The sequence below is a fragment of the Rhipicephalus microplus genome, chromosome 1 (assembly GCF_043290135.1).
Source record: "Rhipicephalus microplus isolate Deutch F79 chromosome 1, USDA_Rmic, whole genome shotgun sequence".
NCBI classification, from domain to species: Eukaryota; Metazoa; Arthropoda; class Arachnida; order Ixodida; family Ixodidae; genus Rhipicephalus; species Rhipicephalus microplus.
This window is the reverse complement of record NC_134700.1, coordinates 266,807,717-266,821,698: the sequence shown is the minus strand read 5'-3', so window position 1 is coordinate 266,821,698 and position 13,982 is coordinate 266,807,717. Positions and strand designations below refer to the sequence as shown.

The 13,982-nt window shown below is 44.7% G+C and overlaps 1 protein-coding gene across 4 annotated transcripts in view; it reads right to left on the bottom strand.

Annotated features, from left to right (window-relative positions):
- Positions 1–13,982, bottom strand: part of LOC119187664 (uncharacterized) — a 103,966-nt gene that overhangs the window by 41,905 nt on the left and 48,079 nt on the right. For 2 of the 4 annotated variants that reach the window (XM_037435749.2, XM_037435764.2), the window contains exons 9-11: positions 12,183–12,403; positions 7,067–7,183; positions 462–531 (exon numbers count right to left, since the gene is read on the bottom strand). In XM_037435749.2, coding sequence (XP_037291646.2) covers positions 462–531; positions 7,067–7,183; positions 12,183–12,403 — 408 coding nt within the window. The remainder of the gene's footprint in view (positions 1–461; positions 532–7,066; positions 7,184–12,182; positions 12,404–13,982) is intronic. The other 2 variants (XM_037435754.2, XM_037435760.2) reach the window with 2 other exon arrangements.

Here is a 13,982-nt window from a genome sequence, read left to right as displayed (position 1 = left end):
GAGACAACTGGGAGAAGCGATATTGCCAGAACGAAAACCTACGAGATAAAGAGGCATCTCGCTACTTTTCTGCTAGGAGAAGGGTGCTACTTGAACTGCTCTTGCTTTTCACACAGCTATGACACATACTCATGTCGGGGATGCCCTGCCTGGCCGTTGGCTCCGCGGCGATGATGTATCACCGAAATTGTGTCACGCTGCCAAAGTGGGAGGAGTCACGACTACGGACTACGCTGAGAACGGTGGCTAGGCCGTGCGAAAATTTAAAACCAGCTGAAACGGATGTTCTATTCCATGTAACTTCCTTATTATAGCACATATTCGAAAAATGCTTTCAGCAGCATGTCCACAGAGCAAAAGTTTGCACATTTCTTTTCATAACATTTTTTGAACCTAGAGGTTGTTTACTGGTCTTTACAAACAAGGGAGCTTTTCTTATATATGCCATAGGCAATACCCACTGTGTTGTACAGGATTTTGAGGAGGCCTGGTTGCTGGAGGGGACCGCCAGGATTCCAACAGCTGTGGCTGCTGGAAGTAAGATGTAGTACATATTGTAAAAACAAGTCAGTATGCAAGGAAATTAAATGGACGTGACAAACAAATGCCACAAAAATGCATGTTAATCTTAAAACAGTGCAATGGTATGCAATGCGGGATGTTAATGCACATGTTAAATCAATTTTTCGGAAAACTGCAAGATAAGCTAAGGCTCACACTAAACAGAAAACTTGTCCAACACACGTCCACACGAAGCCACGAAGATTACCTAGAAATTCTAAAAGGATTTCTCTCCGAAACGGTACGTTAAGTAGCTAAAATGATTACACTGGCTCTGTTCGCGACTTCCACGGAAACTGGCTTCTGGCTATAAGCGCTTGTGAGTGTGACTTTCTGTTATCTTGATCAGGAAACTCCACTTTAGTTGCTTGGCTTGTTAGCTTTAAGGGTATGTATGTTACATACATAGTATGCAACATACATACCCTTAAGGTATGCATGCCTTAAGGTGGGTGTACATACCCTTAAGGTATGTATTAAGGGTATGTATGTTGCAGTATGTTCGGTCTATAAATAGTCTATTGTATGTTTAAACCATCAAAACAGTTGCCTCGTGGCTCACACCTGTTTTCGCTTCCAAGACACACAGTGGTCTGTTTGTAATAGAGCTGTGCGAATAACAAATTTAAATAATAAAGCCCGAGTGTGAATCGAATTGAACAATTTTCAGATATTTCTCGAATACCTTTTGAATACTTTGAAGCCATATTACAGAATAAATTGTTGTAGAGAATCCCTAGGCATATTATATGTAGTAAAAACATGAAAGTTTTTTTTTTTGGAAGGTTGAAAAAGCACTGGAGAGGTGCTACTAAGTCTTATTCGCCAGAAATGCTATAAAGAATTGCTTTTATTAAAAAAATAAACATGACCTGGTATAAATGTGAGTGGCGCCGACAACACTTCACAGGTTGGCGCCGGCGGGAGATTGTTGTCGGCGCCGGCGGGAGATTAGTTGATTGATATGAGGGGTTTAACGTCTCAAAACCACCATATGATTATGAGAGACGCCGTAGCGGAGGGCTGCAGAAATTTCAAACACCTGGAGTTTTTTAACGTGCACTCAAATCAAAGAACACGGGCCAACAGCATTTTCGCCTTCATCGAAAATGCAGCCGCCGCAACCAGGATTCGATCCCGCGACCTGCAAGTGAGCAGCCGAGTACTTTAGTCAATAGACCCCCGCGGCGGGGCAGAATATGTTTAGAACTTCTGCAGCTGTTTTGTACTTTACAAGGAAGAAAGTTGTGTCACTTTGCTAAATGACACTCGCACTTATTTCTTGCCTCTTATCTTTCATAACACATTGTTTAGTTAAATCGCACAGATATAACTGGTCTCAAGCAGCTAACTAGTCTGAAGTGCCGGTGGAAGAGGTCACTTGCTTTCTGCGCATAGCTTTTAGCGTTGCCCAACAGGCGCGAGTGCGTAAAAGATGAAACAATTTTTTTCAAGATCACATTTTAAGTTTATGCAACCTTTTTTCAATCCAACTACAAAATATATTTGCCTGAAAACTACCTAAAGGTACTGTGAAAATTTGTCGCCCCTGCTAATGTGGCAAATATCATCGAAATTGTAAAAAAAGCATAAAAAAAGAGATGTTGCTTTGCAATGGCACAACAAGGACACTACCATTTTGCGCTCGTCAGAAAGGGCATTTCTACGTGTTCAAAATGAAAATTTCCTGTTCAGATAGATCCTCCATTTAGAAACAGGCAAACAAAAAGCAAATGTTTGAAGTTCGTTTCAAGGCTTGCAATATGCCTCTTTCATTTGCCTGTGCTGCCCTCTGCCATTTTGGCAGGGGCTGGTACTACTAGTGTTGCATGCCTCTGAGATGAAGAGACGTTTTGTCACTTTTCTGCAACAAGGGCGCATGTGCCAGGGTATCATGAAAAAAAAAAAAAAAAAAGGCGGATTGATTGGCTTTGCCACCAAAGTTTCTCCAGCAGGTCTCAACATTGCCCCATTCCTCGAAAGGGCGTTGTCTGCTGCTTGCGCATCACGAGGGCACAGCATTCGAAAGTAACGCCACTCGGAGATGTCTTCCCACTCCTTTTGTGTTCACTGTTCAACGATCATTCAAAAAATAATTATGCTTAAGTTTGGCAGCAGCAAGCAGAGCTCAATCCTCCGATTACAATAGTAAGTCGTACTCGTCGCGAACGTAGCAGACACACACAGCTCATATCGACTTGTGGTAAGAGGTTCTGCTTATCACTACTTTGAACCTCTAGACAAAGACCTTTGCAGAATGTCTTTTTGTACTACAGTGAAATCTTGATACAACGAACCCCAAGGAACCGCTAAATATCATTCGTCAATTTCAAAAGTCGCTCTAGTAAATGTAGGAAAAATTTGCGCAAAGATCATAAACGCAAACAAAACATGTGGGCGACCCACTTGTGCTGTGTATACATTCGTGACCGCGTTATGCTCAAATAAACTCGAAAGAACAAATACGAAATATTGCAGAGCCAAAGCACGTTTATTTGAGGAAGAGCGCGACCTATATTGATATGGGCAGCTCGACTGCTGAAAGACGAACTCAAGCGTGCGCACACTTTCTACACACTGCAAAGCACCATTAAATACTGATTATTCACGCTAGTTCGCACGCTCTGTTTCAATGTCGTCTTCACTCCCGTCCCCGTTTCCTTATCACGACAAAGGGTATGGATCTTAATGGTCGTCAGCTAAGCTCACGTGTCTGCTTTGTCGTCGCAATGTACACAATTTTTAAATGTTAGTGAAGCATGCATGGGGAATCATCAGTAAGTTCACCCCATTGGTCACTCACATCGCATTTTTTACTGTCATAACATTCCTTTCGTGCTGCTTCAAGGGCTCATCTTGAACATTCAACCACCAACTAAATGGTTTCAGAACAGCCGTGTAACAAGTTCACAGATCAAGCTGCCCGACAAAAACAAAGGAAACGGTAGGATGGCTAGCAAAGGGATGAAGCCCGACGCGAAAAACAAGTACCAGGCAATGATAATGGCGATAGGGCTATCGCACATTCGAATAGGGCGGGCAGATAGAAAAATACGCGGGCATTTCGATAATGATGGTAGTGGCCGCTACGAAGTTTGGCATTATTTTTACAGTCGCGAGTAACCTTTCAAAATCGCTGATCATTATTTTGAAGTGTTGTGGAAATACAGTCAAATTTCGTTAGTGGGTACCCGCTTTAAGCGTACTAACGGTTAAAACGTAGTTGCAACGAATCCTCGACCGAGTCTCATAGAAACTAATGCCTTCGCGGACCGCTTAAGGCGTAGAGTTTGACCTATGCCTACCAGTTAGTGCATACTAACTGCGTGCAGCGATAACATTCTTCGTGACAAAATTTTGCAACTCCGCTGAACTTTGCAGATGCCACAATGTGCCGTCAACGGTTTTCCATCATGTTGATAAGTGCTGAGATCAGCCAATAAGTTATTTCGACTTTCGCACAATTGCGGTGATGACATTGCGAGTAACTATCGGGGGAAAAACGAAGGCAAAGTGGCGACCACCGACAAACGCGCCGGTATGACTTATCGCCGGCGAAAAGCCTTATCACAGTAAACACCCCCGGTTATCTGCTCAGGCACGCGTGTGGCGTACAGTCACTTTACTGCACGCTTTTAGCAGGTGACTACTTGAAAGTGCTGGGCCACCGATCGCTGCCGCTTCGTTTTGCGTGACCATGTTCAAGTGCGCACCGCTTTACAAAAACGCAAGCAGCCCGCTGTCACGGAGTTTAGTGTTGCGGATTGCAGGCATTGAAAAACCTTGCTGTGTTATGCCAGCATGCGCACCGTACAGCGAGCGTAGCGCTGTTGTTGCCATGCTGCATGCTTTTATTTAGCGACAGCCCAAATGCGCCTCTGTGCGCTGCCAGGACTGCTAGAATATCGTGGAGAGCACATTGCTTGCGGAAAGCTCTTCGTCGCCGTATTAAAGGGACACTAAAGGCAACTATTAAGTCAACATTGATTGTTGAAATAGCGCTCCAGAAACCTCGTAGTGCTACTTTTATGCCAAGAAAGGGCCTATTTCGAAATAATATTGCTACGTGCCAATGCATGGAGATTAAGAAGACAAAGCATATAGACTGGTGCGAGCTAATCTAAGTGGCTCGCACTGCTCGCTTAACTAGCTGTAAATACATCTGTGACTACTCCTGTGGGTCGGTCCCCCTCTCGTAACATATTTGATGGAGGTGCGGGGTAACATTATGTTTTAGTGGTTCCCATCGGGTTAGCACAGTTCAAATTACCCACCTCAAGAAGCGGACCAACCGGACCGGCTTACGTCACTGTTGCTGTGCACAATGTTGCCCGGCTTTACTGAGCTAGTAGCAGCAGACCAAAAGCAGCAGGAGCCACAGCAGCAACAACGACCATTGATAAATTTCTAGCCACTGGCTTAGAGATTGCAGACGCTTTTGTTTCAACTGCACCCCGCTAGATGACACCACATGTAGAGTGTAACTACATGAAAATTGAATTTCGGAACCACTCGCGTCATTCCCCATAGTAACGTTCAGCGGTTCTTTTTCCATGAATCAAACAGAAATGAACAACAGCATTTTATTGCACCTCTTGATGCATGGAAGGTTCTTTATTTAGTGCAGCTAGATCGATTACTAGTGATTATTTGTAGACGGTCCGTCTGATGTCATCGGGATCATTTTGAGAATGTCCTACTGTGGCGCTTGTGTTCTTGCGGATTTACCTTAATTTCTCGGTAAGTAGCGCACTGTTGTTGATAACATTGTCGTTTTAGATGTTTTCATACATTGAGCTTTCACTCTGACGTAAATAGTTATTTGACTTTAGTGTCCCTTTAACACAGCAGGCTAGTCGCCAAATCTGTGCATGACCTGAAGCGGAGAGGGTGTACTCAACAGCAAGCGGATCGGCAGTCACGGTGTGCACTGAGTGAGCGAAGTGCTGCATGCAACTAGCCACGCAGTAAAAGTTTTGGCTCTCTGCGACTCTACCGCGTTTTAAAAAAGAAAACGACATCAGTTTTCGCTTAGAAGCAGACCGCGGATCAGCCGTATCACAAACGGGCGATTGTGTCCATTCTGTCGCTGTAGCACGCTGTTTCGAAATGCTCATTGGTGTCGCCACCGCATGCTATTGGGCAATTGTACGAGAGACAGAAACATTTCTGTGCTTTAGCTAAAAAAAAAGCAATGGCTTTGCGGTGGGCTTTTCAGACAATAATTCCAGTGGCATCAAGTTTCTTTTTTTGTTAGCGGCGATGGCGCATGCCAGAAGATGCAAATTTGTAGCTGGTGGTTAATGCATAGTACTTTTAATGTGTAGTTACGCCGTCGTCCCCAGCAGGTACGTATTAACGGGGTTTCACTGTATAAGAACGATAAAATTTGCTACGTTATTCTTACACACTCGGTGTTCTGAAATTGGTAGTAGTGAAATACTTTTACATTAAACCAATGAAAATTTGGAGGTAGATTTTCGAAAAAGTCAATCTGTAAAATCATTAGCCTGAGGTTCGCTATAACGAGATTTGACTGTAGCAATGAAGAATGATGTACATTCTTTGAAACACTGGGCGCTGCAGCCACGCACACCCTGATCGAACTTGATTCTTGGAGCCATGGCTAGGACTAAATTCACTCACAGTACTGCAATGTACAAGACCAATCCGGACTTCGCACACAAAAACAATGCCCAAGTAGATACAAAAAAAGCAAAGAAACCGCTATGTACTTTGCTGCAAGCAACGAATGAAATTGCTCACTAGCTCCTCGAAACCGTGGATGGGCATTTTACACATCAGCAGTCGACCCACCCACTTAAGCTCATCGCGCAAAGACCGCCCAGAGCACCGGAAGAAGCAGCAATTTCATCAATTCATGCCCCAAAATGCAAAACCAAGCACGTTGCATCCAGATTTATAGCAGTTTCCTTATTTTCCATTCTTATTATTATTTTGAGAATGAACGTTCCTATGTTTTGCTGGCTCAGATCAGCTATATTCTGTAGACTTCATTGCAACGAAATTTTTACCGTACCTCGTCAGTTTTGTTGTAGCAGCGTTCGACTGTATAATCAAGGCTGTTAACATAAAACTAGGGGTTATTGAGCAGATCAAAACACGAGCATGACAATTTTCTTTTAATGTTAAAATGAAAATCAAAGAAGAAAATGCAACAGGACACTTTGAGAAGCCATGCGTGTTAATTTGCCTCACAACCAATGTAAGAGCAAAATGTCTGTATATCTAAAGTGCTTATTTGAGCCGGTTGATACATGATGAATGAAGCGAAAAACAGCGCAAAAACACAACACAGTGAAAAATATGTACGAAGCGCAGACTTACAACCCTGTTGTTAAGTTGATGGTTTGTAAGTCAGTGCTTCGTGTGTCTCTTTTACTGTCTTGTGTTTTTGCACTGTTTTTTGCTTCGTTATCTTTATATCAGCTTTTCACAGTGCCTTTGTGGCTTGAAAGAGTTGCTGCCATAAGCATGCACATACCCTAAATGTATCAGATCCCAGCGGGGGCTGCGGTCCACTAAAATCAGAGGACCTTGCACCTTGCACCGGTACTTCAAAGCCCTCAGACTGTCCAGCTACCACGAAGTGATCCAAGGCCTGCATGCAATCATGCAACTCCGTTGGCACCCATCACCGCAACTCCGTTGGCACCCATCACCACAACTCCACAAAGCCTGGAGTCGTACTACATTTACATGAATGTAGGTAGGCTTACTATTAAAACTGAAGCATGTTCTTGTGATAATGAAAAGATGAACAAAATTCAGTGACACCCCAGCATGGTTTCAACTTCATGTTTGCTTTCCATGTCTACCCATACACCATAGAAAATGAAGGGGAGGAGGCCAATATCCCAACAACGCCTCTCTCACTTCATTCTTTCTTCTTCTTTGACAATATTGTTAAATAAAAGGGGGGGGGGGGGGGAGGGTAGGTGGGTGTCAGCAATACCTCTAAGTCCCTTCTATCCTATACAAATGAGTCCCCCACCCAGGAGTGCAACAGTCGAAATAGAATTTAGAGCAATTTTTGGAGCAGCGAAATGTTACATTTAGAGCACTAAAATCCAAATTTGGAGCACGTGATAGAGAAAACAATTATATATCTTTTTTTGCTTTCATTCAGAAAAAAAAATATATGTACAAACGATTCAACATCGCCTAAATCGTGCAGAGTGAATACTAGCAGTGCTATTTCAATAAAAATATCTTGAACCACCCCACTCGGCAAACAATGATAATTAGCCATTTGCCATGTCGGTCAAATCCTTTGACAGACTCTGAGGATTCAAACGTGGATCTACCAAGAAGGCGACCTTAGGGGTTGAAAAAAGAAAGAAACTGGCACACAGTTTTGATTTTTTTTAGGGCTGCACAAATGTTATACAGTGCTCCAAGCAATTGCCAAAAACTTTTTAAGCTGTCAGTGATCATACTAATAATCACAATTATGCGGCGTATACACGCAAGAGTAATTGAACAAACTGTGCTCTATCCTGGGACAAATGCTAACAACCCCTTTTAAACCTTAAGGGGGGACGAGGGTCTCTATAAAAGTTTATTTGTTATCCTCCTGTCATGAAAATTACTATGCATGCACACCATTGAATGCAGATTTCAAATCTGCAAACAGATTTCAAATATATAAATTCAGAAAAAGGTAATGACAAATTACCATATTATATTTATGTAATTTCTTATGGGTCGTTACGGTAACTTGCAATAAAAAAGTTAGTTTTCAAAATTATATGTTTCCTCAGAAGGTTCATCCCACAGGCTAAAGCAAACTAGATGTCAGAACGGCCATTTCTTTGATCAGAAATAATTTTTAAACTTGGAAGGTAAAAATGAGCCTCCAGTAATCATTTCATATTTATCATATAATTACAATTCTATCAAGGTTAAGAAAAAAAGAAAGGCCAAGTGCTGCGGAAAAGAATGGCACCAAGTTTGTTTAGATATCTTCACAGAAACTTGCTCAAAACTTCCGTAAGGCAGATTCACTTCACAAGAATAAGAATGACAAGAAAATTACGTTTCCAGTTATAAAAACATTTGTAATTTCATATATTAGGCTTTTAACGAAAATGAATGGTACTTTGACATAATATAAAATTTTTCCAAAAGATACTTTCAACTATAAATACCTCAAATTACAATTTTTGAAAGTCAGCATTTTATACAATTTTGTGCTATATTAAACCCTCACCCCCACTTAAACACTTTTCCTCCGCAGATTATCGGTGTACTGTGACGAAGGTGGCGCGGTGTTCTGCACGGGTTAGAACAAGGCCAAAAACTTTCAAACAACTACAGCCCCCCCTCCTTTTCTTTATCATGATGGAGTCAGATTAAGGGCACAACTTCAAAGATTGAATATTTAGTCAAACACGCTTGCGAGGCACGTTTGACTAAATAAAGCAACACTGGCACATGCCCATTGGCCTGTCGACAGCATTTCGTATCTATTGAATGCGCCGTTGCTATGGCAAGTAAATGTGGTCGTCGGAAATGCTGGCGTTCACAGCACGCCTAGTTTGTTTGCATGCAGTAAAAATGGCATACACTTCAAGCTTCAGTTTTATTGCGATAGCAATTGTATGGACACTATCGGCTGTATTTCGCCACCGGCGTCAACGTCGACGTCATGCACCGTATATGTATACGTATCTGTATATATGAAAACTCAAGAAAGAAAAAAATACCCGAAAAAGGACGACGGCGCGCCGAATCGAACGTAGGACCTTTGCATCGTGAATGCGAGGCGTCAACCACTGAGCCACCGAGAAGTACTTCTTTCAATGTTCAGACGCCAAGCTATTCATATCTACCACTTACAGCTGTTGGCGGGCATCTTGGGGGCAACTACCATGTTTTCAGCATTATCAGCAAGACGGCGCAGTGAGCGTGCGGCGGCTCTCATCTCTCATGCGTACTTAGGCCCGCGTAAGAATAACGGGGTGTACGCTTGATCCCGCACCCTTATCTTGCAGTTGGGAGAATTTTACATCTTGGCTAGCCTTTGGTTTTCGTCCGACCGATTCTGTTATAGTTACCGGGCGCACAAAGCTCACTGCAATCGTTGCACAGCCTCCGTTTGCGAAAAGGCGCGCTTTTAAGACACAGCGAGGTACCGTATACGCCGTAATATAAGTCGAGATATTTTCAATGATATAATAAGCTAAAGTCGCCCCTCGTATTATATAACGGTGTCTAGCCGAAAGTGCGACGCTGTCTGGCAACATGTGGCTTGCATGTGCTTGTGAAGCCGGACGCTGCATTTTTAGTGGCCTTTTTTTTTTTTCGTTCACTGAATATGTCTAGCGGTGCAAAGAGGCAGTACTCAGCTGCATTTAAACTAGATGTTGTTAAGTTCGCCGAAGCGAACGGGAATATGGCTGCTCAGCGCCGCTTTGGTGTGTCGGAAAAAAGCGTGTGCTATTGGAGGGCGCAGAAAGGGAAGCTGCAGATGTACAATCCTCGAAAAATGTCGTTTCGTGGACGAAGTGCCGTTCATCCACAGCTGGAGGATAAGCTAGCGGACTTTGTGCGGGAAGTTCGTGCGCGCTCGCTGCCAGTGACCGTGGATACCATTCGCAAGAAAGCCGTGGAACTCGCTCGGGAAGCTGGGCTCACGAGAGAAAAGTTCCGTGCACCAAACTCTTGGGTGCATCGATTTATGCGACGCAAAGGATTTTCTCTCCGGCGGCGCACATCCATCTGTCAGAAGTTGCCGGAGCAGTTTGAGGACAAGCTCATAAACTTTCAGCGCTTCGTGAACCAGCTTCGGGAGCAGAACGACTACATGATGGGGCAGATTGGCAATGCCGATGAGATCCCCGTGTGGTTTGACATGCCTTCGTCGACCACGATCACGCAGCGCGGCGCGAAGGATGTGAAGCTGTTGTCCACTGGAGCACTGGCGCTTCACCGTTATGCTGGCATGCACGGCAGATGGTAGAAAGCTTCCGCCCTTCGTCATTTTCAAACGCAAGACAAAGCCGAAGGAAGTGTTCTCGCCCGGTGTTGTCGTTCGCGTCAACAAAAAGGGATACACGGAAAAGGCCATCATGCTCGAATGGATACGAGTGGTGTGGAACCGTCGGCCAGGTGCACTGCTGCGTCTTCGCAGCATGCTGGTGTCGGATGCGTTTCGTAGCCCCTTAACCGACGCAGTGAACAGGCACTCGGCGACGGGAAAACGGACCTCGCCGTGATACCAGGTGGTATGACGTCCACCCTCCAGCCGCTCGACATTGTACTAAACAAGCCGTTCAAGGACCGAGTGCGGCTGGAATACCAAAGAGTCGATGTCTGGCGACAACCCCAAGACATCGACGGGCCGCCTACCGAGGCCTCCGCTTGCGACTGTTTGTGGCTGGGTGCTTTCGGTCTGGCGCTCCTTGCCGGATTCCATGGTGGAAAATGCTTTCAAGAAATGTTGCATTAGCAACTCGCTGGATGGCACTGAAGACGACGCACTGTGGAAGGCGGCCAGCGACAAACTCTCGTCTTCAGAAGACAGTGGTGCTTCGTCGGACGAATAGGAGCAGTAGCAATAGTGGTTGAGGGGAGCTCCGACGATCGGGATGCGGTGCACCCAATTCGCAAATAAATGTGGTTCGGCAGTTTTGGGTTGTTTTCCTTTTTTTTCTTTTTCGGTAACCTGAACTTGGGGAGGTGGGCCTATATTCCCACTCGACCTATAGTCCGGTTTAGACGGTAACAACTCAGACGCTTATTCGTGTTCATCTGTACCTGTGAGTACATTTCACGCATCATTTATGCGTGAGAAACGCGGGGAACGTTTCCATCTGCTTGCCATTCTGTGCGTGACCTTCCGATTTGTTGCTATCGCGTTCATTGCTTCGCCTTTGTGCAAAGCTGTGACTTTTTTTATCCACTGCGGCCAGCAGACCAACAGGCGTGCGGCATAGTTACTTTATCTGGTCGATCGCGTTTCGCAAACGTCCCGCTGTGCTTTAGGGTAAGGGTCAGCGCCCCTATATACCTGGATTGATTTAGGACACAAACTATAGGTGGCCAACATGGCATTCATTTCTCGCTGAAGTTAGTACACAGCCTTTCTAATGCAGCATGGCGCAATTTCGGCAGATTTCATGGTTCTGGCACAGCTCAGTGAGAAAATGAGGAATTGTATCAAATTGGTGCAATTGACGCAGCTGTTGCATCCCTGCTCACCCCTTACCCTCGTCTTAATTTGTTTATGTTTTTCTATTCCTGTTTCCTCCCTTTTGACTCACTCAATTCTGCACCACCCACCTTCTCCCCCACCACTATTATCACCCTTGCCCTTTCTTACTCTCTCTGTTTAGCTTGGAGGAGTTGGTACGAAGCATACACATTTATGGGCTAAGGTAAGCAGTTGCAGTCTTGGAAAAGATATGACTGCTTGCTAGAACACTGGCTACAGATACACCCCGTGTTCAACAATTTCGTATCTCTTTGAGCTGAACCACAGTGGAGTTACTACACGAATATCGGCATCGAGTCAGATGAATGAGCAACAAAATGAACCAGCAAGACAATGAACAGTCTTCATTTGTGGTGCAAAGCTATGAGGCTATGTCACTCACAGGTGGGAAGTGCTGGGGCGGCAGGTTTGGCCGAGTCATGTGGTGTGACAGTGGCTGAGGTGGATGGAGTAAGGCAGCAGAGACAAAAGGCTCTGTGCGGAGCACATGGGGAGGCCCCCCCTGTGACACAAATGGGGGTCGCATGAAAGATTCTGGTTGTTGGTTCCCATACGGTGGCGGTCCCCGTGCATTCTGAAAGGTTTGAATGCCCAAGTGTGGTCCTGCAAGACAAACACAAAGAGAACGCCTGTAAGTTTTGCACTATGAATGTTATACAGTGAATGTTGAATGTTATACGCTGATAGTTTGAATTGCATGGTAACCAAAAATCAGCTAGAAAAGAACAGGGTTTCATGTAAACAGCCCTTACATATATAGCACCCAATGATCACAATGAATTTACGAAGAACCTCAGTGAGGTGAAGGATAGAGAAAAAACTTAAGCAAAGAAGTGGCAAACCAGCTCTAAACACCCAGTCCAACAGACTTAATGCAGCAATACGACGACGCACCAAAAAGCTTCAGAGGAAACAATAGGCAGCGTTTAGTGAGAGTTTAAGTGTATTTACTCCACTGCCAAGGATCTAGCGAGCAGTAAATAGTGTCGGAAGCACGTCCCAGCCTTTGAGACCTTTCATTGCCCTCGTGCTATTCAAGGATATATCAATGCGATCTCCAGCCGAAGAATTTGCTGGCATTTATGTTATTAGAAGAGAAAGTGAACCACCATCTACACTTCCAATTCATTCTGCATGTACCATCAACGCACCTTTTAAGCTGCGGGCACCGACGTCAGCCATAAGTTCTCTTACGCTGCGCTCCCGGACCTGACAGAATTGCAAACCAAATGATTTCAAATCGACTAGCAGAAGTGAGGAGTAAGCTTCTGATGTATTTAAACTATGTGTGGGAGTCTGGCATCATCATCATCATCATCAGCCTGACTATGTCCACTGCAGGACGAAGGCATCTCCCATGTTCTGCCAGTTAACCCAGTCCTATGCTTGCTGCTGGCAACACTCCTCAAATTTGGAAAATGGCCTGGGTCATGCCGGTGCTGAAGCCTGGTAAAGACAGGACAGAAGTGGCACTATATCGACCAGTATCACTAACTTCGTGTGTAGCGAAGCTGATGGAGAAGCTGGCCTGTATTTGACTGACATGATGGATTCAGAATCACAAGGCTCTTCCAGCATGTATGACTGGGTTTCGGCAATGATTGAGTGCACAAGACAACATCTTAGACTTGGTGAGCCACCAACGAGCATACAGCTTTTCAACGCTGACAATACTTCTGGACGTTTCAAAAGTATATGACTATGATTTTAAAAGCGCGATAATTTGTCTTCTTGAGTCTATGGGGATAACAGATCATCTTTTATGCTTTGTTCATTGTAAGAGATGGGAAGGAAGGTCGCTCGCTGATGGCATCCCACCGCTGCCACCAGTTGTAAGATGTGGGAAGGAAGATGTTGCAGGTGATAGCATCCGGATGGAGGAACTGAACGCAGACAAGAGGATACGAGAAACATAACAGAGGTTTATGACATTATTTACACTTATTTACAGAAAAGAAGGGATAGTGGTTTAACAAACCACGAGCGTGGTGGTTGAACACTACATAGTTCAGAGCCAGGTTCTGAGAGCGCAATGTCCAGCACTCTCCGCGTCGTTTTATGCCCTGTCGGGCTCCTCCTCTCAGAGTCGAACACCAATCACGCACACACAGGTGAGGGGGGCAAACATACAAGGTCCACGTGAACACTGCACGGTGGTGGCGCCAGCAGGGCTGGTCCTCGT